The 25814-nt window shown below is 43.2% G+C and overlaps 1 protein-coding gene across 2 annotated transcripts in view; it reads right to left on the reverse strand.

Moving 5' to 3' along the window:
• The window catches only part of TMTC2 (transmembrane O-mannosyltransferase targeting cadherins 2), a 422005-nt gene that overhangs the window by 64321 nt on the left and 331870 nt on the right, over positions 1 to 25814 (reverse strand). For both annotated transcript variants that reach the window (XM_073620217.1, XM_073620218.1), the window contains 2 exons: positions 19004 to 19085; positions 1790 to 1904 (listed from right to left, as the gene is read on the reverse strand). In XM_073620217.1, the coding sequence (XP_073476318.1) occupies positions 1790 to 1904; positions 19004 to 19085 (197 nt within the window). The remainder of the gene's footprint in view (positions 1 to 1789; positions 1905 to 19003; positions 19086 to 25814) is intronic.

Below are 25814 nucleotides of genomic sequence, written 5' to 3' on the forward strand. Positions count from 1 at the left end.
GACATGGATGAAAAAGTTCTTGAACACACCTAGTGAATATTACAGTACCTTCTGCTTTACTTCAATCCTGGGTTCTGATGGATGAAAGCTTTGGCATTTTCAAATAGTGTTGACATTTTGCCTTTTCTTTTCCTGCCTCCTGCATATTTCTATTGCTACTTAGGTAGCCATTCATATAGTGATAGGCCATTGGAAATAAGGAAGGAAAGCAGTTGGGAAAGACTGGGCAAACATAAGCACCAAGAGGACTGGGTAAACTTCAGGCAAATCTTTTGCATTTTTGGATAGAGTTGGGGCTTGCCTGCCCTTTCCTGCCTCCTCATTCCTACTGCCACTCAAGCAGCCAATCACAGTGATGGACCAAGGAGGATGTGAAATAGGGGGAGCCAATTGGGGAAGACAGGGCATGTTTCATCATATAGTGTCAAAGTATTGCCAGTGAGAAGTGCCCAGGATTTGGGTGAAACAGGAGGTAATGAAAGCTGCTGCAGTTTATGTGCACCTCTGGGTGCCTGCACATCATACGTGCCTGCAGCTTTAAGTTTCATAAAGTGACAGAGCCTCTTTAAAGTTCCTTGTTGAAGAAATAAATAAAACCCAATAATTATGTGCAAGCAAAGAACACCTTAGCCTTATACATTACAGTGAAATTATGTACTGTATAGAAGCAGCTCTGCTTACAAAAGCATTATTGAATCCAAAAATAAATTTTTTAATAAACTGCCACTCATCAATCTCTAAATGTAGTTGTTGCATTAGTTTTCTTTTTATAGGCTTTTCCCTTAACTATAACCTGGTGATCCAGCCAGTACCACACTTCCTGTCACAGTGGGGCACTCTGAGTGTAGGAGCAAGAGAGACAACTTTGGACAGCAGTATTGTCATTCTATGGAGAGGGTAGTGGTATAGATGCACTAGCAGATTTAGACAGACTTGACTAACATTTTAAAGCTTAACTCCAGCTAACATTTTTTAAGCAGTTACAGCAACAATTTTCTTTTTGACAGTGGCTCTAAAAGCTAATCACTGTAAGCACTCCTGTCTTTGTAAAATGGTTTGTCTCAGCTCTCCAACTCTCTCTGCTGGACAGCTTGGTCTGTTAAAGTAAATTGAAAAATAAACTTACTGGCTGGAATACCAGGTGAAAATAAGAGAACAAAAAAAAGTCTAAAAAAGAAAACCAGTGTATCCACTACTTCTAAGAATCGATAAGCAAAATTTTTGTTTTTTGGGTTAATACGGCTTTAATTATGTTATTATCAAATTAAACAGAGATGTTTTTGGAATGATCTATAAAATGAAATCCCACCTCTATAAAAAGTTACAATTTCTTGCACACTAAGGAGTTTTTATTTTTTTTAAACCAGCCTTTGCAGTTTAAATTTTAGCTCTCCCCGATCCTAAATATGTAATTTGAGAGTGCATGAATATAATGAAGCTACAGCTGGCCATACATACATTTTTCTTTGCGTTCCATCAGCAGGTTGAATTCTTCCTGAAGAACTACTGTGCTCTGGCAGCAGGGAATCTTCCTCGTCTTCAGAACACACTGATCAGTGTTTTTGGCTATAGTCAGCAGCACTGATTGTTCAGGAAAAACCCAACAAGCTGGTTGTACAGAAGTTGATTGGTAAAACCACTTCTGTACAGTCAGCCTGCCCATACCTGGATCGAAATTCAGCCGGTCCCTGTATCCATGTATGGGTGCCTTACATTCATCTTCATCTTTCTGTTGACTGGTACATAGAAGAATGGAATTCATGCAATGCAATATAAAGACTGAACCAACCTGAGCATGTGGGCTGCATTGAAAACTACATCAAACTCAGAACTCTCCAGCTCCGCAGCCTTCTTTGCCATTTCTGCAGCTTCTAGGACTCGCCTTTCCTCCAGTAGGAATTGTCCTGCAAGGCCAAATGTATGTAATTAAACACATAATAGAACACGATAAACAATAATCATATCAGGAGCTTGATTTTGCAATAATCTTAAAGATATGCAATCAAGAAATCAATAAAGGGTATGTGTGATCAAATTTACAAACTTTATATAAAGGTGAACTTGCTAACCCATGAACATTGTTCCGTTATTGCTTTGTTGGACTGCTGTTTGTTATACATGATTCCTGGTGATCCTGCCAGTGTTGCAAGCTGTATCTAATTTCCCTCCATGGACGGACAATGCTGACACTGTTGCATTAAAACAGTAAGCAGCATTATTGGCTCTGTGGGTGAAGTCCACGCCTGGTCTGCCAGATAAAATGGTGATGTAATCTATGTTGACAAAGTACCCTCTGCACATCTCTCTAATGCCTGAGCTCATGGAAAGTATAGCTGCCTGCACCCGAAGGGGCCACAGAAAGTGCCTGCAAAAACGGCTGATTTTCTTCAAGCAAGAGCAATGATTTGGAGGTACTTTGCATGCTGATGAAGAACTTTGATGGAAAGCAGGCTAGCTACATATGAAAATAGTTAAAATAAGATTTTTGTATTTACCATAAAATCTTTTTCTTGAAGCCCATTGAGAGACACAGGAATTCTTAAACAGCATGAATTTATTGCCACCTATAGAAGATTGAGCCCCATATAACCTAGCCTCCAAATGTCAAGTCTCAGAGCCAATATCAGAGTATTGAAATCTGTGCATCTCAGTGGACTTAATAAAAATATTTTACAGGAGGAACAGTACAAAAAAATCTTATTTTCATTACCATCTATTGAGGAGCAAAGGAAATTCAGTTCTTAACAGTCAAGATGTCCAAAAGCAGTCCAGCTGAGGGGTGGGAAAAAGCCACTGAAAGGTCCAAAAGATGTGGAGATAATGCTACAAAAGATTATCTGACTAATAACCTAAATAAAGGCTAGATAAAGAACAGGTTAAACCAAATATGGAAATTGCCATGACCATGATAAGGGCACTGAGGATCCACCTGGTGCTCCAAACTGTGACAGCTGATGTATCTTTAGCTCCTCAAGCAAAGTGCCCCATTAATTTGACTTTCTTTCTTCTATTTTCACCTGGTGCATCAGCGAGTTAGTTAACAGAATAAAAAAAAAAAAAAAAAAAATTAAAAAAATAAAAGATAGCAAAATTATAGTTAAACTTGTTTTCGCATAGCTGAAGAAAATGAGCACAACTTCCTACAACACCAAAAAACAGAGGCATGAATGTTAGAATCGGGGTTATACAGGGTCTGGTTTCAACGTTTCCAGTTTGCCAGTGTCCCAACCTCCTCTACATGGCAGTATATCCTGACTGTTTCAAAATAGCTGTGTCCTTCAATGGGTGAAAAAGTAAAGGGTCTATATCGAATATAAAGTAAATTCAATCATTAAAATATGAAACATTTTATTATAAATGTTAATGTAATCCCAAAAGTTTTTTTTGTTTTTTTTTTATTTTTTTATTAAATAAGCTTTCATTATAGTCCCTGGTGATCCTCACATAAAGGTGCTTGTTCAGGCATTTTTGGGTATGGGGGAAAAAAACTGTCTCCCAACTGTGCTCCTGTGTTTCAAACTATGATAAAATAATTTTTCACCATTATACAAGAGGAACTAAAAGTTATTTCTTTTTGGTTTAATTTGTTTTCTCTTAGCCACATGACCTCTGTGCCACTGTCTAAACCCATCCCCTGGAGAAAACCTATTCTTTCAATTACTGTAGACAGGATTCACAAAATACAAAAGTGTACAATGCATACATTTAAACACACGGATGTAACTTTTCTGTGAAAAACTCTACAGTAGGTAAGATTCACTTATATCCAGTGATGCATTTAGGTTTTGTGCTGCCCTAGGCCTGACTAAACTCATGCACCCCCTAATTTAAATATTTAGGCTATTTAGGCTCCAACTTTTCCTCTTAGAGCCACAGCTCTTCCTCTCTGTACATTAGCACACACAATCGCGCACCATTCATTCCATACTTACATCAATCACCCTACCCTGCCCCGCCTCTAAACATGCCATCGTAAATTATCTCATCAAATTACACTGTTAAATGTTTTATGCAGAATTAAGTTCCAAAAATAAATATTAACAACTTTAAAAATATCAACATAAAGCATTTCAGTACCTATCAGTGCAGCCTCATCAGTGCTGCCTATCAGTGCCGCCTCATTAGTGCCCATAAGTGCAGCCTCATCAGGGGCCACCAGTGCAGCCTATCAGTGCCCATCAGTGCTGCTGTATCAGCGCAGCCCTATCAGTGCAGTCTCATCTGTGCCCAACAGTGCAGCCTATCAGTGGTCATCAGTGCAGCATATCAGTGCAGCTTAAGAGTGCCGCCTCATCTGTGTCCATCAGTGCAGCCTTATTACTGCCCATCAGTGCAGCCTATCAGTGGCCATCGGTGCAGCATATCAGTGCAGCCCTTTCAGTGCAGCTTAAGAGTGCCGCCTCGAGGTGCGCATGCGCGAGAGCTCCGACATGGCCGCCTGAGCCGAGAGCTCCGCTCCACCCCGGACCGCCGAGCCGCACAATAGCCGCCACAGCCCGCTAACGGGATACACAACACCCTCCCCAGGAAGGGGATCTGCCGGGGATCAAGGGGGTATGTCTGGGCCCCAGGCAAAACGAGATCTTGGCCCCCAATTTGCCTCGGCGGGAGCGGACCTGCTTCCCAAGATGGCCGCCAGCACGGACGGACTGCTGCATCCAGGAGGCATCCACTCCAGGACATCAGAGTGCAGGCCAGTATTGACCCCCCCGACCCTGACTTACGCTCAAGCAGCACAGGGACCCTCTCAAACTCCACATATCCCTCCGCACGACCACACAAAGAACCAGGCCTCAGCAAAGTCCCCCTCAGAGACGCTGTCCCTCTCCCAACAAGAGATGCTCTCACAGGCCCCCCCTGCACAGGCCCCAACACTGGCTCCTACTATGTTCCAATCTGGACTATCAGTATCAGACCTCACAGCAATACAGGAAGCCATGTTTGTTAAATTCTCATCTCTTCTGGAGAAAGGTCTGGCAAACACAGCTAATCAAATCACCAATACTATTAAAGCGGACCTGTCCAATTTAGGCGCCAGAATTGAAGCCATTGAGGACAAAGTGGAATCCACAACCGCTAGAACCAACCAAAACTCTGCTCACCTCAGGACCATTCAAGATCAATTAGACATGGCCCTTTCCAGGATCGACGAACTCGAGAACCGGTCTAGGAGGTACAACTTCCGAATAAGAGGCCTTCCGGAAACCTTTTCGGACATACCCTCCACGGTCCAGGACATCATAACAGCCCTTATTCCCAACATTCCCCCCCAACGTCTTGAACTGGACAGGGCACACAGGTCTCTTGGACCCCCCAGACAAGATGGCTCCCCAAGGGACATCATAGTCAAGCCACACTTTTATGCGGTTAAGGAAGAGGTCATGCGCCAATCTCGTCTGAAGGCTACGCTGCAGCACCAGGGTCACCAGATCCATATTTTCGCTGACCTCGCTCCTACAACTATTCAAAGACGCAGGACACTTAAACCCCTTCTCACGGTCCTCTCTCAACGGGACATCAAATACCGCTGGACCTTCCCCTTCGCTGTTAAGTTCTCCATCCAGGGCAAAACCCACTCATTCGCTACCCTACAGGAAGGGGAGAGGCTTTTACTAGGCCTCAGGCTGATATCCCATGAAACTCCAATGGACTTTACGCCTGCTTCCTCGGGCTCTACTAAACGACCACCACCAGGCAGCCCGGTATCCCCACTATGGTCGAAGGGCCCTTCCAAGAAGAGCAAAGAGGGGAAACCACCCTAAGACTGACTTACCCACCTCATAGCTTCTCCCCAGTCTCTCCAGAGACATTTTCGGGACTGTTCTTTCTCCCAGATGATGGAGCAGGAGCTCCAATTCCTTCCCACGCCTTACAGACATGACATCCCCCACTGCGTCAATTTCTCAGATGCTCACAGTGATCTTCACCGTCTTCACCGTTTTCTAAGCCTATCGTCTCCTCCGGATACAGAAGGCCTACACCACTCACTCACCTCCTTTTTCCTCAGCACTCCGAATGCAAAATCAGCTAAAATGGATGACAGCTGCCCTAGGAGAAGTAGTCATCTACAAGAAATTCAATTCTACAAGATAACCAAGATACCTCTCTCATAATGAGCAGTTTACTGGACTAGAATGGGGTCATAGGTTTAGCTGGGCCAATTCTTAGTTCAGTCAGAAAACTTGGTATACCTGTGTTCCCTTTACCCTTCCCGTTTTGCAGGTGTAGGTCAGTTAGACTAGATAGATGGGGTCTCTCTTGTCGGGGGTGGACCCCCAGGCCTTCCCCCTCACAGGAGCGGTTGAGGGGGAGTTACCCAGGGGATTAGAAGTGGGCCAGATCCTCAGGTGCTTGTTGTTTTGTTCCTTCCGGTGAAGATTTATGCCACAGGCATAGAGATCCCTGATATTTAGACTTTTATTGCAGTGTTTTTTCTTTTTTTTTACAAATGTTGTGTGTTTAGTTTATAGTTCAATTTTGACACACCAAGGGTCCGGGGTGGACCACTTGTGCCTCTACTCGATTCCAGAGAACCGCTGGTGTCCTCTGGTATCGGAACTTCTGACGCCCTACAGGGCAGTCAGAAGTAGTTCATTGGGGTTAGAGCGGACTTGGACCCGCATAAACCCAAGGGTATCTCTATAGTACCCATGTCTTTGTTTTTCCCATTATTGTTTTTTAAGTATTTAATTTCTTTCTTCCTCTACTCACCCCTTTTTTCTCTCCTAGCCAACCCGGGGGGGGTACCCCTCCAAGCACCAGAATTGCGCCTAGGACGGCTCAACACAAGCTGGCCGCCGTACAATGTCAAAAGACCTCCAAGGGTAAGTGACTGCATGATTCCCAGCTTCCATTCCCTCTGCTCCTATGACTGACCTCACCGTGAAGGATAATGACCTCAAGATTGGTTCTCATAATGTCCAGGGCCTTAATTCTCCAAGGAAAAGGAGATTAGCCTTTGATCATTATAAATCATTGAAGTTTGATGTGTTGCTCTTACAGGAGACACACTTCCAGTCTCGGTACACCCCCAAGTTCCTACACTCACACTTTCCGACATTTTATCTAGCGAACGCCCCCAATAAGACGAAAGGGGTTGCTATTCTTTTCTCTAAAAACTGCAAATTCTCATTCCTCTCTGACTTTAGGGACCCAGAGGGCAGATTCATCTTGGTAAAGGGTACCTTGGAAGGCGTTCTATATTCTTTTGTCTCATATTATGCCCCTAATAAGGGCCAAGCGGCGTTTTTCCAGGACCTCTTCTCAACCTTGAACCCCCTCTTGGAAGGCAAAGTAATTATGGGGGGGGACTCAAATGTTGCATTTGATCAGGGTCTAGACAAAACCAGGCCCCTCAAAAATCAACTCACACGCCCCACAAAACTTAGCACGAGGATCGCCAAAATGGTCCATACACAAGGTCTAGTGGATGTTTGGAGGGAACTGAACCCCAACAAAAAGGACTTCACACACTTTTCCGCTCTTCACCAATCGTACGCTAGGATTGACCACATCCTCACCCAGACAGCTCTTATTCCTCTGTCAACCAAAGCAGCAATTCTCGACACAGCTTGGTCCGATCATTCATTGGTTTCCCTTACTCTACAGAATGTCCTGTCTGGGCGAGGAGGTTTCTACTGGCGACTAAACGAATCCCTGCTAGCCGACCCTAGCTTGGTTAAGGAAATTGCTAAAGCTATTAAAGAATTTTTCCTCTTGAATGATGTGGATAATATCAACCCCGAAACCCTGTGGGCAGCCCACAAGGCAACCATTCGAGGAGTCATAATTAAACTAGCGTCCAAATTTAAGAAGGAACGTTTGATCGACATTCAGAAGCTTGAACAGTCCTTCCTTCACCTAAAAGCAGAACATAAAAAGCACCCATCTAAGACCCTTTTGGGTAAACTTGATGCCACCAGACTTGAGCTGAATCTCGCCTTAACGGCTAAAGCAGAGAAGACTCTTCGATGGTCTGGAGCCAAATTTTATTGCCACAGGGATAGATTAGGTTCTATGCTAGCTTCTAAACTCTCACCTAAATTTCGCTCCAATTCCTTCCCCAAATTGAGGATAGCTGGTCAACCCCCAACAGCAAATCCAAATAGTATCATGTCCGCTTTCCACGATTTTTACTCTTCACTCTACAGCCCTCCTCTATCTGAGAAAGGCTCCCGAGTAAATGATTTCTTATCCCAGCTTGAACTTCCATCTCTATCCAGGGACTGTAGAGACTTAATGGATTCCCCCATCACGGAAGATGAAATCAGGGCAGTTATAAAAAGCCTTAAGTCCGGCTCAGCCCCAGGGCCAGACGGCTTCTCAGTCCCTTACTATAAGGAATACAGCGCTATCCTAGCCCCGTATCTAGCAAAGTTTTTTAATTCTAAAAAGTCAGGATCCCCTCTGGAATCTCAACTAAATACAGCATTCATCTCAGTGATCCCCAAACCCAACAAAAACCATGAGGAAGTTGAGAACTACAGACCCATTTCTTTAATTAACAATGACCTCAAAATTCTCACTAAAATTCTTGCCAATCGCCTCTCCTCCTTTATCAATCACTATATACACAAGGACCAAGTGGGTTTCATACCCGGTAGGCAAGGGCCTGACCAAATTAGAAGAGCTATAGATATAGTATCCATCCTTCAATCTAACTGGGAAGGGGGACCGAAACAGAAAGGTATGCTTCTCTCGTTGGATCTCCACAAAGCATTCGACTCGATCGAATGGCCCTATCTCTTCTCCATACTAGAAATTTGGGGCTTCGGACCCAACTTTTTGGGAATTCTAAAATCTCTATACTCCTCTCCCAAAGCGGTGATACGCCTACAAGGTCAATACTCTAAAACTCTGACCATTGCAAGAGGAACTAGGCAGGGATGCCCACTTTCCCCCCTAATTTTTGCCATAGCTATCGAAACAATAGCAATAGCAATAAGAGCAGACCCCAACATTCAGGGAGTCGCCTGCGGTGACCAGGTCCACAAATGCGGGCTGTTTGCGGACGATATGCTCCTTTTCCTCACATCCCCAACCACCTCCCTCCCAAACCTTTGCAGGCTCCTGAAGGAGTTTTCGGGGGTCTCTGGGCTTAAGGTCAATTATGCCAAATCTTCAGCTTTGAATATCTCCCTGGACCCTACCTTAGTGGCATCCCTGCAGAGTTCCTTTGATTTCAAATGGAGTGATTCTTACATTGACTATTTAGGGATAAGGCTCACAGCGAAAACTGAACTCCTTTATGCATCCAACTTCCCTCACACTTACCGCAAACTAGAGTCGGACTTATCCAAATGGACCAGAGGGGGTTTATCCTGGTTGGGGAGGATTCATGCCGTCAAGATGACCCTACTCCCCAGAATTCTCTACCTATTTAGAGCCATCCCAATCAACATCAACAGGGAACATTTGAAATCGCTCCAACGGAAAATAGTAAAATTCATTTGGGGAGGGAAAGGGTACAGACTACAACAGAGCACTTTATACTTAAGTAGAATCCAAGGGGGTTTAGGCCTTCCGCATCTACTTTGGTATTTTCAATCGGCCAGATTAGCTCAGATTTCGACGGTATATGCGAAAGCGGAGAGACCGGACTGGATAATGATTGAGAGACAGGCAGTCCCCTCTTTCACTATTGATTTCCTTTTGTGGGTTCCCCCTAAAAAACGTCCCCCCATTCTATCCCCAATCCTCTCGCAATCCTTTCAGTTATGGGATTCTCTAAGAAATCTTCCAAACTTAACTTCCCGCAAACAACCACTGGCCCATATATTCAATAATCCTGACTTTCCCCCGGGAACCGACATTAAAGCATTCCGCTGGTGGCTGAACAAGGGGATGTACCGGATTGGACACTACTTCACATCAATGGGGCCTTTAACCAGGGCCTTCTGTGTGAGTCAGTTGGAGATGCCTGACTCCGAGAACTTCCGCTTTCAGCAGATCAGACACTTCCTCACAAATAGAGGTAAAGACAATCCTTCTAACCTTTCTTTCACCCCCTACGAGGTATGGTGCGGTCGTTCCACGGAGCAGAGGGGTGGAATCTCCATCATTTATCAGTCACTCTCTAATCAAACAGCCAAGTCTCCATACATGGTAGCTTGGGAGTCTGACTTAGCCCTGGAGTGGGACCTGGAGAAATGGAGAGTCACCTATAATAGGGCGTACAAGAACATCCTGAACATCTCACTGGTGGAATCCAGCGTAAAGGTCATCACGAGATGGTACCTTCCACCAGAGAGACTGGCCAGAATGTTCCCCTCCGCAGACTCCAGGTGCTTTAGGGGTTGTCTTCTTAGGGGCTCATTGACCCATATCTTTTGGGAATGTCCTCGGCTGAGGTCTTTCTGGCATAAGATTTTCCAAATGATTAAAAAAGTCACCGGAGTTCAGGTCCCAAGAACCCCCGCCATAGCGCTCCTGAACGACCATTTACCCAAAACTCCAAAAATGTCACGCAGATTGATTCACTTTATTTTACTGGGAGCTAAGTTATTTATAGCCAAGGCATGGAAACAACCCAAGGTACCCTTCCAAGCGGCTATCCGTAAGATTTCATGGATCATGGCCCAAGAGAAGGTGGCCAGTATCCTAAATAACACCACAGAGAAATTTAAAGCTATATGGGAACCATGGGCTAATTTCTTGGGCACCTCCTTGATCCCAGGGGTTAAACCCTGACGAATCAAACAGTATCTGGGCTTGGAGGACCTCCTCCCGTGGTTTGGCTTCCTTCCTCCTCCTCCTCCTCTTCTATCTCCCCTCTCTTACCTCTCTATTTTTTCCCCCCTTTTTTTTTTTTTTTTTTTTTTTTCCTTCATCTTGTTTCTTTGCAGGTTGATCTGTCAAGTAAATGATCTCCAGCCTTATTTCAGACCATTGCAGAGATCTCAGGGAACCCAGTTACCAAGGGCAGCATAGATGGTAGATCGTTACTCTCTGTTTTGTTATCCAGAGACATGAAGCATCAACTAAGGGAGTGTCTGGGGCAGGTGGGAGAATTCCGCTCTGGCACAGTGTGTTCCCAGTTGGGGTGCAGACGGTCTCTCCTACCTCCTCCTCACCAAACGTACCCTGAGCTACGGTTCTCCAGATCTATGCGATCTAACTTTTTCATATGTAGGTTCTCTTGCAAGGACGCAATTTTCTTTATGGTATGTTTTGTTTGTGCCATATCTAAGGTCATAAGGTATATATGTAGCCCCCAAGGGGTTTCATTTGTTTTACTATGTACGCCTGCATTCAAAGCGATGGTTATGTATTTTTGTTTTTGTTTTTGATCTATTGGAAACTTAATAAAATATTTTGAACATAAAAAAAGAGTGCCGCCTCATCTATGCCCAACAGTGCATCCTTGTCAATGCCCAACAGTGCAGTTTCATCAGGGGTCACCAGTGCAGCCTATCAGTGGCCATCAGTGCGGCCTCATCAGGGGCCACCAGAGCAGCTTATCTGTGCTGCCTCATCAGTGCAGGTTAAGAGTGCCGCCTCATCTGTGCCCAACAGTGCAACCTTATCAGTGCAGCCTATCAGTGCCAAGCAGTGCAGTCCCGTTAGTGCAGCATTTATCAGTGCCCATCAGTTCAGTCTACCAGTGCAGCCCATCAGTGCCCATCAGTGCAGCCTACCAGTGCCCATCAGTGCAGCCTACCAGTACCTACCAGTACCTATCAGTGCAGCCTACCAGTACCCATCAGTGCAGCCTACCAGTGCCCATCAGTGCAGCCTACCAGTGCCCATCAGTGCAGCCTCATCAGCAATCAGTGCAGCCTCGTCAGTAAAATATCACAGCTTACTAGTGTATATTAATTATGTTTTGATTATAGCATGTGGACTGCTTAATAAGTTTGCATTGGTTCTAGCATGCATGAGGCACTTTGCAGCACATTAATTTTCATTAAATGTGGATTGTTTAGTTTGAGTTTGTAGCATGCATGGAGAGCACTTTATTGCAATTTTATCTGAAAATATGCATATAATAAAGGTTGAGGACTATACGGACATAACTATAATATAACTATAATACTGTAATCAAAATTTACTGTACCTGCTGCTGTCCTTGCCACCACCTGAGGGGGTTCCCATCATCCTTCCCTATCTCCTCCGCCTGTAGTCACAGAGAGACTCGGGGGGGAGGGGAGAAGATCCATTGTAAGGATGTCATGTGGAGGAGGGTAGGCAGAACATTAGGCTACGCCTCCGCCACTTAATTACATGCACCTGGTCTGGCCAGTCACCAGACGTTTTGTAGGGTGTCAGTCGCTCCCTTCCCCTGGCCAATTAAGCCCCAGATATACTGCTATTAGAGAGTGGCAAGCAGTAAGCAGGCCATCGTGCCGGGTGCTATATTTGTGTGGGAGGCGGCCACGAGAGCTGGGAATCGGGAGGACGGGTCGGGGTTTTTTTTAATAATGCGGGAGCGGCTTTTTTGACGACCCCCCCAAGTTCTGCCCTAGGCCTTGTCGGTCTAGGCCAAGACACAGCACTGCTTATATCCAAATGGTTACAGCGCAACCCCCTTATTTCATTATGTTAACCTAATATTATATCTCATCCATTATTAAATCCAAAGAAACTATGATAAATGAAACCCCCAATAGTAACTTATGTGTATATACAATATTCACCTGAAGATGGGTTTGCTGCTGTTACTAAGCCATAAACCTCAAACTACTAAAAACACTACTCACAGCGCTACCTCTTTAGGTTTTTATGTTTAGCTTATATCAATTCATGTGTTATCACAGTACTACTTTAAATGCTGCATCCAATGCTATTACTCCTTCAAAAATTCACGACTCATAGATGTAGTAACGTATACAGTTCACTGTATTATTAGGCAGTTAATGCTGAAAAAACCTGATGGATATCAGATACTCATTCACACTTGTTTCATCTATGTTAGTGTTGTAAAACCCACGCTGTGAGTAGTGTTTTTAGGTAAGATTCTCTGCCAACAGCAAATCTGAAATAAGGGAGCAAAACTCCCCCTCAAAGCGGAGTTCCAGCCATTTTTATGTTTATTAAAAGTCAGCAGCTATAAAAAGTGGAGCTGATGACCATTAATAAACACACACTCACTTGTCCCACAATCCAGCAATGCGGCCGCCCAAACCCTGGATTCTCGCCTACGCCTCTCCCCGGCATCACAAGTGTGGACATCCGACTGTGACAGCCTGCAGCTTCACAGTCGGGTGCGCACTGCGCATGCATGGCCAGGCAATCTTCTGGGACCTGCAACGTGTCCCAGAAGATTGCAGGGAAAGAGGGGGAGAGGAGAACTTCTGTTCGATTCGCCTAGGCAGCCTTGAGTGAAAGTGGGAGCTGGGTACCTGTCAAAACTCGGTTTATCCCAATGACTAAACTCTGGGGGGCAGACTGAAATGCATGTGGGGCATGGCCTGGTCAGCTTGCCACTCTATTTATTGCAATAAGACACCATAGATGTGCGACCTCCAGGGGTTACCCTTCCTTTCTTGTCAAAACTAGGTACACACTCCCTCCCAAAAAAATTACATGCCAAATGTGGCCTGTAAGGTGGTGAGGAGTGCTTAATGCAGAACTTCTACTTTTAATCTGATTTGGATCTACAGAGTGTGTGAGGGTAGAATTATGACAACTGATTTTTTTTTTTTTTTTAAGATACAGGGCTGTCATTCTTCGCGGTGCAGTGCATCATCTTGATTTAATATGCTAGTTCAAACTTTTCAGATTTCTCTGGATGAAAGCTTCTATAAGGGCATTAGGTAAAAAGCAACATAAGAACAAACAAACATAGCAAACTAAACTTTCTTCTGGCTTCCATGGTGCAGAGGGCACCTGTAATGAGATCACCGGAAACGCTGAGTGCTCTGAGTCTTGCAAGAAGATGCTGGAGCACCTTCTCAGCGAGATTTTGAGTACTCTACAATCTCCAGGTCTTGGAGAAAAAAGGAAGAGGTTACCAGCACCTAGGCTCTGTGGGTGGAAACCAGAAGAATGGCAAGCATACTATGTAAATGTTCCCTCTACAGATTTATTTAAAAAAGGTTATGTTGTTTTTTTGAGGCAGACTGCACATTTTAAAGCGCACTAGACCAGTGAATCAGTTTTCTTAGATTAAGGCCAAATGTTTATGATTTGTAAGCCCCTTTAATTCAGATTAGCTGTTGGCAGTAAACACAGGTCACAGGTTTTGGGGTCTTTAATCACTTGCCGAATGGGCCATCCCAGAATCACGCTTTCTACGCGCCCCCGGCAATGTCCATGATCGTCGGGTCCTCAGGACTCCTGCCGTCAGTTTGGTGTGATCAATTTTCAATGATTGCCACCATAGCTTGTATACTTTAACTTTAACAAAGACCAAATAATATATACTTATTTGGGTTATTTTTAGCAAAGATATGTAGCAGTATAACTTTTGGCCAAAATTTATAAAGAAACATTACTAATTTGCAAAATTTTATAACCAAAACGAAGAAAATGCATTTTTTTTTACAAAAAATTCAGTCTTTTCATTTATAGCGCAAAAAGCAACAGGGCCAAACACAACTTCAGATTGTAGTCAGCATTTGTATTTTAGTACTTCCAAAAGATTCTAGAACATATGTTACCAGACATTCAGCCAACCAGTTGCATTACACATTGGACAATGTATATCATTGTTAAAAGTGAAAACACTTTAATTTTCATGTGACACAGTACAGTTTATATGAATGAGTAAACAGGATAAAATTAGACCCATAATAATTCTTCCTTATTTAGACATTCAACTTAAATACACCTTTGTTTTTAATTAATGAAAGTGTCTCAAAGGCAGCAGAGACAGTTAACTTTCTAGAGAAAAGTCAAACTGCAAAGATTAATCCTCACTATCCGAATGAGGACAAATTGAGCTAATTTATTTTCCAAGCCATTGTAAAATGCAAGGGTTGAAAGGATCACTAACAGTAATTGCCACTGCAACAGACTACAAAGATTGCAAAGCATCGGTTATAAGGTTTTATGGATGATTTTGGTGGATCGTGTTACAGTTTTGCTTTGATGTTGGGGATAATAAATCAGGTTCTGACATCATTTAAAGCAATTGAAGGAAAAAAGTCACTCCACAGAAGGGTAAGCAAAGCTGGTTTATTGACAACAGTCTTCTAAAACCCAGCAAGCTTCAATCTTCCATTTAATTCATGCAAATTTATCAAAGTAAATTAAAGCTTCAAAAACTCACCCATCCTTTTAAAGATAATTTAGGCCATTAAATATCCTAAACATCTGATGTGGTATGATTGCACTTTTTTTTAGAAGGCCTATATCAGTAGAATTTACATTTTACATTTAAAAGAGCAATCATAATTATATACAGCTATTCACTCATAAGATACGCTCAAAAAAGTAAAAAAAAAAAAAAATTAAGGTAGAAAACAGCTGGCAGCTCCTAAAGTTAGGATGCTGAAACCTGTGTGATCACCAAAATGACAGTATTTATGCATTCATGTACCACTTCCTGTGTTTTTATTTTGTTTTATTGCTGGATTTTTGATCAAATGTATAGGAGTGGTGGGTGGGGATACCCTCTGACCTCAAACATTGAGCTCACTCACAGCTCAGGAGATTGCCAATCACTTTAAAAACAAAATTGATGCAATTTCTGAGGACATCTCCACTCAGCTATCTATCCCACTTAACATACCCTGTACAGAACCACATACTTTCCTCTTTTGATCTTGTTACTACAGAAAAGGTTGTCAAACTTGCCTGCCTTACTACCTGTCCACTGAACCATGTTCCTTAACAACTACGACGGTCACCCTCTTTCTCTATCCTATGCTCCCTAACTCTCATTATCTTCAATCGTTCCTGCTCTACTGGCGCCTTCCCATCCCCTCTAAAGCATAGGCTGGGCAAATGTGCATACAGGTACGTCCCCTTTAAATTGCGGCATAGTGGGCGCGCACCACCTGTCGCGTACTCCATGAGCATGCCTGCAGGTCCCGTGGACTCGATGTCCACCGGGGGCCTGTGATTATGTCACGGAGTGGCAGAACGAGGAGATGCCTATGTAAACAAGGCATTTCCCTGTTCTGCCTAGTAACATGACAGAGATCTACTGCTCCCTGTCATCGGGAGCAGTGATCTCTCTCATGTTCTAGTGAGACAATCCCCCCTACAGTTAGAATCACTCCCTAGGACACACTTAACCCCTTGATCGCCCCCTAGTGTTTAACCCCTTCCCTGCCAGCGTAATTTACACAATAATCAGTGCATTTTTATAGCACTGATTGCTGCATAAATGACAATGGTCCCAAAATAGTGTCAAAAGTGTCCGATGTGTCTGCCATAATGTCGCAGTCATAATAAAAATTAAAGATTTTTGCGCAAACCAATCAATATACGCTTATTGCGATTTTTTTTTTAAACAAAAATATGTAGAAGAATACATATCGGCCTAAACTCAGAAAGAAATTTGTTTTTTTATATATTTTGGTTAAACCTCCTCATAATGCCTGATGAAAAGTAAAGGAGCGTTAAAACCTCTCTTAACTTAACACAACTACTAATACACTGTAGTTGATTAGTTAACATTCCTAAATTTGTAATGAATGTTAATGTGCAATACACCGGCCACAATCAGCGGTCATATAATATGCAAAAGGCATTTTTTGAATAACATTCTATTTATAACAGAATCTTAGAGACAGTCTAGGGAAATAACTAAGCCTCCTGCTCCATTATAACAGAGCAGATAGCAGACCTTTTTCAGGTCTACCTATGCCGGTCTCTGTTTCAGAGTAAAAAAGAAAAGAGAGCAGGTCTAAGGAAGGGAATACAACACTTTTCAGATTCTCACCAGGTGCAGCCTTGTCATACAGGATGTGAGCTGCAAGCAGACAGCTCACATCTCCCTCTCTCTGTGTGCAGTGATTACACATCACAAGATGAAATTGCACAGGGTTGACACCCTCCTCCTCCTCCCTCCGCTATGAGCCAAGCAGGAGGCAGGGGCAGCTGTGAGATTGCCACATGGAGCTTCATTCCCTGTCTTGTGTGCCATGCCTCTCACACAGGGCTGCTGATAAAGCAGTACAACCAATCCTCTTGTACCAGGCCCAGGCCCCATCAGCAAAACAGGGGGACCCTGACAGCTTTATTAATTCCTGCCTAAAGAAATTGATTTTACTAGACCACACCCCCACTAAACGCATTGTATGGTGTGCCCCTCAAATATGTTCTTGTATGTGGCTGAGGGGGCGCAGATCTGCAATCTCGGCGGTGGGTGGCGGTGCACAGGTAAGCAGCACACAGTGACAGGCAGCATGCTTTTTACTCTGGAAGGAAGGTGCAGTCCCCAGACTCCCCACTGTATGCTAATGATCATTATCACTATAATGATCACAGCACAGCAAGTCCGCTATGGCTCTGTCACAGTGTCACATACTGTAGCTGTGGAGTACTGACTTTGTTAAGACTGTACAGTGTAACACCTAGTAGAGTCATAACATCAGCACCCAACAGTCATTCAACACTGAGACAGAGCCATCGTGCACCTGCAGTGTGCTGTGATCATCGTAAAGATGATAATCATTAGCATGAGCTAATGAGCACTTGCATTTGGGGGGGGGTGAGCTGCATTTTTACTGCCCCCAACCCCTCCCCTTCCCTTTAGGAACTATTCACCCAAGCTTTCAAATTAGGTCGACCTGTCAGTTTTTCATGCAGACCTGATTGAAAGCTCCATGTAGGTTTACAGGTAGCCAGATGTAAATGAACTTGTGTCTGTTTACATGTGTGTACCTCTGAGTCCATTCAGGTCCAGAAAGTAAAAAGAAAAAGGACTGCATTCTTTTGTATTTTTTCAGACCTAAATTTGACGAATCAGAGGTAGCCTGATGTTAATAGCCACAAATCCGTTTTACATATGGCCACCCATAGAGCCATTACAAGTCCACCCCGTCTGCTGTGTGTATGCAAACAAACTATGCAGGTACAGATGACAAAAACATGGACATCTGTCCCCTTCAGCACTGTCACCACCCACCATATTCCCCACTGAACTCGATCCCATTCAACTGCTATCAGGGTTTTTAAGAGATTAAAACAGGTGGTGAGGAGGTGATGCAACACCTCCTTACTGTTTGCCAAATGTTTGCTGAAGAGGAATCCAGATGCAGAACACTCTTCAGAGAGCAAAAGTGTGAACTAGCTTAAAAATACCGGGTAGGGGGTGGCGGTAGACTGGGGGTGCCGATGTGTAGGTGGGGGTTTGAGCATGAGGGCCCCATCAGCAAGGCTGTATGGGGCCCCATGATTTCCAACAGCAGCCCTGCTTTTACAGCCACAGAACAGAAAATGGATTGCTCCTAATTACCCAAGTGGCTTAATTGGGAACAGCATCTGCTGCATGTGGTAAATTTAGAAAAGCTGTGCAAGCTCGTGGGCTTGTGGTTGCACAACTCTGTCACCCCCCCCATAAAGTGATGGATCCCTTCACAATTAAGATCACACACAGCTTTATTTAATTACATGCTCAAAAGATAATTGCCATGCAATTACTTGGCTTTCAACCCTATGGACCTTGTAGAAAAGACAGAACCAAGTTCCTAAACTTTTGCCCCATCTTGAAGATCCTATACCTAGTCTGCTGCATCATCATTTACGTAACTAAAGAAAAAAAGCAATACAGCTACTAGCCTTATCACCAGAAATCATTACAGTGGGGCAATTAGCAGCACAGGGTTTGTATGGAGAAAAAAAATGGAGAATCTCTATGTCCTAAGCTAAACTTTGTAAGTGTTACAATTAACTCTAGACGGGCTCCTCAAATCCATAAAAAAATGTATCTCTAGGGTCAAGCATGTGATTAGTAGCAGCTGGAAAGGAGCTGTACATAAACAGAAATGTACATAAATTCAATTGCTGCTTCACACATAGATTAATTATTGTTAAAAACATAGTTCTAAAAATTATGCACAACCTCAGCCATTAAACGTTTCCAGAAAGGAAAAGTGTTGCAATGACTTACCATAATGCATGTAACAGTTTCCTTTGGTGGGATCCAGCTGTATTGCTTTTAAAAAGTAACGCTCAGCTTCACCTTTACGTCCCTGAAAACAAAATTATGAATATTTTAGCGTACCATACTTTTTCCTTAGGTTTACATTCAGATGGCTTGAAATTATTTCAGTAAATTTAAACTGCTAAATAACTTCTCATCAGCAGTATGTAGCAGTCTTATGACTTGACATGACTATCCTTTGAGGCTGCAGGACCCCTGACCCTCTGTCTAGACAGTGCGGGTCGGCCCTGTGCTGATCACATGCACCCTCCCCAAAAAAAACAAAACAAAACCTGTTGCAATATACACCAAACAGAGCATGTGCAGAGTGCCTCCAAGGCTCTGTACTATCAGGAGATGGAGACAGTTAAAGAAGGGGAAGATCAGAGATGACAAAATCAAACAGTCTTTTTACACAATGCGGAGGATTAATCCATTAGGTTCCACAGTGAGTATAACATAGATTAGTGCATATACAGACAAATTTTACTGTTGTGGGTTTAACACTTTAAGGGTTGAGGTAGATCATGGCATCATATTTTTAAACGACACAAATGACAGAACTCCCAGTGGTAATGCTCTCGACAAAATAATTCATAGTTATCAATATTAAAAAATAAAATTTATTTTGCAGCTGGACTAGTACAAATACATTAAGAGCCCTTTCACACTGGGGCGGTGGGAGCGATAGCGGTAAAGCGCCGCTAGCTTTAGTGGTGCTTTACCTCTGTTATAGCAGCACTTCAGCGGGAGCGGGGGGGCTTTTAACCCCCTAGAAGGGGTTAAAAAGGGTTAAAAATGCCCGTGTAGCTCCGCTGCCAAAGCGCTTTGCATTCGCTTGGCCGAAGTTGCTCATGCATTCCAATGGGTAGGGACAGTGGAGGAGCGATTTATACACCTCGCTCGTAAACCGCCCCAAAGATGCTGCTTGCAGGACTTTTTCTAACGTCCTGCAAGCATGCCGCCCCAGTGTGAAAGCACTCTGGCTCTTGCACTGGGGCTGCAGATAAGGCATTTTTCAGGCGCTTTACAGGCGCTATTTTTAGTGCTAAAGCGCCTGAAAAATGCCCCAGTGTGAAAGGGGTCTAATTGAAAGCAATACTGAAATGATATTATAAACACAATCTTGAGAGGCCTATTATATTTTAGTGTGAACACCCAAAGGCAACCCAGTGCTTAGATTCAGCTCCACATAGAATGTAAAGGGGGTAATGAGCAATGATTTCAGTGCTCTCGTTGTGAAATTTAAAGATGAATTTCTCCACAATGCCTATAGCTACTGAGGTCAGTGAGGACTAATTTTAAAGTGATGGACACACAGCCTGGAATTCCAGACCAGATACTGTGTTACTGCTCTTCATCTTAATTATCTGCAGTAACTACCTATTAATCCTGCTTATAGATTAACTAGAGGCTCAGTTGGCAACAAGAAAAACAACATCTACAGCACTTTCACATGTTTCTGTTGTTGGGGGGGGGGTTGTGGGGGTGAAGAAGCGCTGAACTTCTAAAAGTACTTATAGTACTGGTTAGGTATATAGTGATGATACATGTTAGCTTGCAGGCAGCTCTTTAATCTTACAGGAATCTCTAGCATGGTCCTTGTGCAAACATTAATACAGAATAAAAGATGACCGTGCAAATTCACTGGTATGTGTTCAAAATGAACTTTATTAGTTGTATTAAAAAAATGCATTTTAGAGAAGTTCCACTGTTATATACTGCATACAGTGGCAACTGTCTTAAGAGAGAATTTTCAGCTATTTGGACCGATTTCCTTATGTTTACTAATGTGCTTATAAAAATGGAAGAAAAGGGAAATCTTCCTAATTAAACACAGGTCGCAGATAAATCTGACAGGGTTTTCAATACAGGCATTATAACGACATTTTTAAATCTATTATTATGTTATTAAAAAGCAACTCTAGCCAATAGGTCAAGATATGAACTGTTGTGCTCTCTTGGAAGCATGACCACTTTTATGGCACAGGAGGAGTTTGGGGACTTGTTTTTGCTCCCTCATACCATATGGACACACTGGCTTTGTCCATTCAGCTCTGTGTCCCAAAAGAGTAAAATGGGATGCCAGAATGGGCATGCACACAGCACCTATGCATCTTCATGTCAGTAAAAGACAGACCTGCACAAGGCACATTGCTATTCGCCCCTAGTGAACAAGGCCTATGTCAAAAAGGCTACTCTATTTAACTTTAGTATGAATTTTATTTATAATTAGAACCAAATACTCATGAAAGCTCAACTTTTAAATGATATGTGTTCTTTTCATAAGGAAAATGCAGATGTGCACAGCAAAAATATCCAATAAAGATGTTAAATCTGCCAAAAAATGCCTCTGTTTAGTGGTTCATTAAATAAGCCAACCCAAAGCAAAGACCACTGTAATTACAGGCATATCATGCCAGAAAAGTGAGCCAGAAGAGTGATTGGATAAGAATATCTTCCTAGTGTTTTTGCGTTAAAAATTGAACATATCTTTTGCTAGAAGCTGTTGCATACAAAAGTCCAAAATTCAGCTGCAGTAGTAAGCAAAGATGCCTGTTATAGCCCAAAGATACTATAAATACATATGTTAATTTTTGAAGTAAACATGCCAGCAGTTAGAAGAAAAGAAAGTAAAACTTTCTATATATAGCAAGCAGTATCCAATTTTTCACCCAATCTGGCTTCCTCACAATTTATATATTCAAAGATCTTCTACAAAAACACACTTCTTAAAAAGGCAGTATTTGTACACAGCTAGGCACCACACTTCCATGTGACAGTGACAGGGCGTGGCGACCAGCCACTCAAGCATTAAGCACTGCATAGAGGCAATAAGGTAAAGTAGGGCAGATGAAGTGTTACTCCAACAGATTAAAGCTTTGTTTAAAGCCTAAAGCCTTGTGCATATTAGTAGCTTTTCTCTCCGCTCAACACAGCAAGGCTGAATGAAAAAAAACCTGACAGCTCAGGAGGAGCTACCGTACTAACTGTCCAAAGTTAGTACAGCGATCTCCCCTGGTGTTCTATTGTGTTCTGACAGGGACAGCCCCCCCCCCATCACCAGAACACTCCAGCTAGCACGCTCAGCCATTGGCTGAGCATGCTGATTAGGAGCCAGAGCTTTTTCAGTCATGCCCCTACGACAGAAGCTGAACAGCCACATTCTGATGAACCGACTGCAGTACACATGGGGCCGTGTGTACTAGGCTTTACTATACTGCAAAATAAAAACCCAGTAGTGCTCAAAGATTGAAAAAAAAAAAAAACAAACACACACACTGCTTTTGCTGCAATACTCCGCCCACCCACTTTTGGTGTTGTCCCTTAAAGGTTCAGGGTTCTCTCTTGCTATTCCACTGGTCTTGCAGGTTGAAAAATATTGTGACGCAGGGGTGTTGAGGCTGTTAGTTTTTAATGCCATCCTAGGTTCACAGTACTGCTGAACTGAATGGCACTTACACATCCATTTGTAAGCACTTTTCAGTACAGGAATGAGGACCACAGTAGGGGAGAGGAGTGGCCTATGTGTCATATGACTGAAAAGACAGCTGGCAAGAATGGAGGGCGGGGGGGGGGGGGGAGACAGCTATGTGCCCAACCTGGAGTTGACCTTTATGCACGTCTATGGTTTCTTGCTCCCATTCTTTTCCATGAATAGGGAACAGGCTGTATAATATTTACAACAATTGCATAGATATCTTAGGCACATTTAAGCATTTTAAAACTTCTCAGAAATCACTGTAGGAAAAGTCAGATACATTTTGATGTCACTACTTTAAATGTAGGCCCCTGTAACCTGAAATCCTATTAATCACATTTCTAAGCCATCAAAACATTAAAATGTTTTGCCAGCACAAACAAAAGCCAGGTGTCTAAATTGCATATGGATATTTTTGTACAGGAAAGTATGCCAAAACTGACAAACAATGTAAAAATAATGAAACAACAAAGCCAAACACTGAGGAAATAGAAAAATGTATGTCTTAAATAAAATCTTTTCCTATGCTGTCTCCAAAAATAGCTTAGAACTATTTCAGAATATATATATATATATATATATATATATATATATATATATATATATATATTTACACGCACACACACACAATTCCCAAAAGTATTGGGATTCCTGCCATTACACACACACATGAACTTAAAAGGCCTCCAAGCCTTAATCCGTAGGGTTCAATATTGAGTTGGCCCACCCTTTGCAGCTATACTGTAACAGCTTCAGCTCTTCTGGGAAGGCTGTCCACAAGGTTTAGGATGGTGTCTATGGGAATGTTTGACCATTCTTCCAGAAGTGCATTTGTGAGGTCAGGCTCGCAGAAGAAGGCCTGGCTCACAGAAGACCTGGCTCACAGTCTCCGCTCTAATTTATACCAAAGGTGTTCTATTGGATTGAGATCATGACTGTGCAGGCCAGTCAAGTTCCTCCAGCCCAAACTCACTCATCCATGTCTTTATGGACCTTGCTTTATGCACTGGTCCAAATTATTTGGCGGAGGGGGGATTAAGGTGTGGGGTTATTTTTCATGGGTTGGCCTTGGCCCCTTAGTTCCAGTGAAGGGAACTCTTAAGGCGTCAGCATACCAAGACATTTTGGAAAATTTCATCCTTCCAAATTTGTGGGAACAGTTTGGGGATGCCCCTTTCTGTTCCAACATGACTGCGTACCAGTGCACAAACAAGGTCCATAAAGGACATGGATGAGCAAGTTTGGGGAGGAGGAACTTGACTAGCCTGCGCAGAGTCCTGACCTCAAACTGACAGAACACCTTTGGGATGAATTAGAGATAAGACTGCGAGCCAGGCCTACTTGTCCAACATCAGTGCCTGACCTCACAAATGCACTTTTGGAAGTGTAGTCAAACATATCTATAGACACACTCCTAGACCTTGTTGACAGCCTTCCTAGAAGAGTTGAAGCTGTTATAGCTGCAAAGGGTGGGCCAACTCAATATTGAACCCTGCGAACTAAGACTGGAATGCCATTAAAGTTAATGTGCGTGTAAAGGCAGGCATCCCAATACTTTTGGTAATATATACATATATATATATATATATATATATACACATACACACACACACACATTATACATATATATATATATATATATATATATACACATACACACACACACATTCATATATACACACATACAGACACACATATATATACGCACACAGTATCTCAAAAAAGTGAGTACACTCCTCACATTTTTGTATTTTATTATATCTTTTCATGTGACAAGACTGAAGAACGACACTTTGCCACAATGCGCGTGTGTACAGCTTGTATAACAGTATAAATTTGTTGTCCCCTCAACAAAAACTCACACAGCCACTAATGTCTAAACCGCTGGAAACAAAAGTGAGTACACCCCAAAGTGAAAATGTCCAAATTGGGCCCAAAGTGTCAATATTTTGTGTGGCCACCATTATTTTAAAAACACTGCCTTAACCCTCTTAGGCATGGCGTTCACCAGAGCTTCACAGGTTGCCACTGGAGTCCTCTTCCACTCCTTCATGAAGACATCACAGAGCTGGTGGATGTTAGAGACCTTGCGCTCCTCCACCTTCCATTTGAGGATGCCCCACTCACCTTTACCCTCAGCTGCTTTAGCAAGGCAGTGGTCATCTTGCAGGTGTGTTTGGGGTCGTAATCATGTTGGAATACTGCCCTGCGACCCAGTTTCCGAAGGGAGAGGATCATGCTCTGCTTTAGTATGTCACAGTACATATTGGCATTCATGGTTCTCTCAATGAACTGTAGCTCCCCAGTGCCGGCAGCACTCATGCAGCCCTAGACCATGACACTCCCACCACCATGCTTGACTGTAGGCAAGACACACTTGTCTTTGTACTCCTCACCTGGTATTGGCCACACATGTTTGACACCATCTGAACCAAATAAGTTTATCTTGGTCTCATCAGACCACAGGACATGGTTCCAGTAATCCATGTTCTTAGTCTGCTTGTCTTCAGCAAACTGCGGGATTTCTTGTGCATCATCTTTAGAAGAGGCTTCCATTTGATGCAGTGTGCACCATATGGTCTGAGCACTGACAGGCTGACCCCCCACCCCTTCAACCTCTGCAGCAATGCTGGCAGCACTCATATGTCTATTTCCCAAAGATAACCCCTGGATAGGACGCTGAGCACGTGCACTCAACTTCTTTGGTCGAGCACGGCGAGGCCTGTTCTGAGTGGAACCTGTCCTGTTAAACCACTGTATGGTCTTGGCCACCGTGCTGCAGCTCAGTTTCTGAGTGGCATTCTTCTTAAAGCCTAGGCCATCTTTATCTAGAGCAACAATTCTTTTTTTTCAGGTCCTCAGAGAGTTCTTTGCCATGAGGTGCCAGGTTGAACTTCCAGTAACCAGTATGAGAGAGTGAGAGCGATAACAAATTTGATACACCTGCTCCCCATTCACACCTGAGACCTTGTAACACTAATGCCCCGTACACACGGTCGGATTTTCCGATGGAAAATGTCCGATCGGAGCGTGTTGTCGGAAATTCCGACCGTGTGTGGGCTCCATCGGACATTTTCCATCGGATTTTCCGACACACAAAGTTGGAGAGCAGGAGATAAAATTTTCCGACAACAAAATCCGTTGTCGGAAATTCCGATCGTGTGTACACAAATCCGACAGACAAAGTGCCACGCATGCTCAGAATAAATAAAGAGATGAAAGCTATTGGCCACTGCCCCGTTTATAGTCCCGACGTACATGTTTTACGTCACCGCGTTTAAAACGATCGGATTTTCC

Source organism: Aquarana catesbeiana, linkage group LG03, assembly GCF_042186555.1.
Source record: "Aquarana catesbeiana isolate 2022-GZ linkage group LG03, ASM4218655v1, whole genome shotgun sequence".
Taxonomy (NCBI): domain Eukaryota; kingdom Metazoa; phylum Chordata; class Amphibia; order Anura; family Ranidae; genus Aquarana; species Aquarana catesbeiana.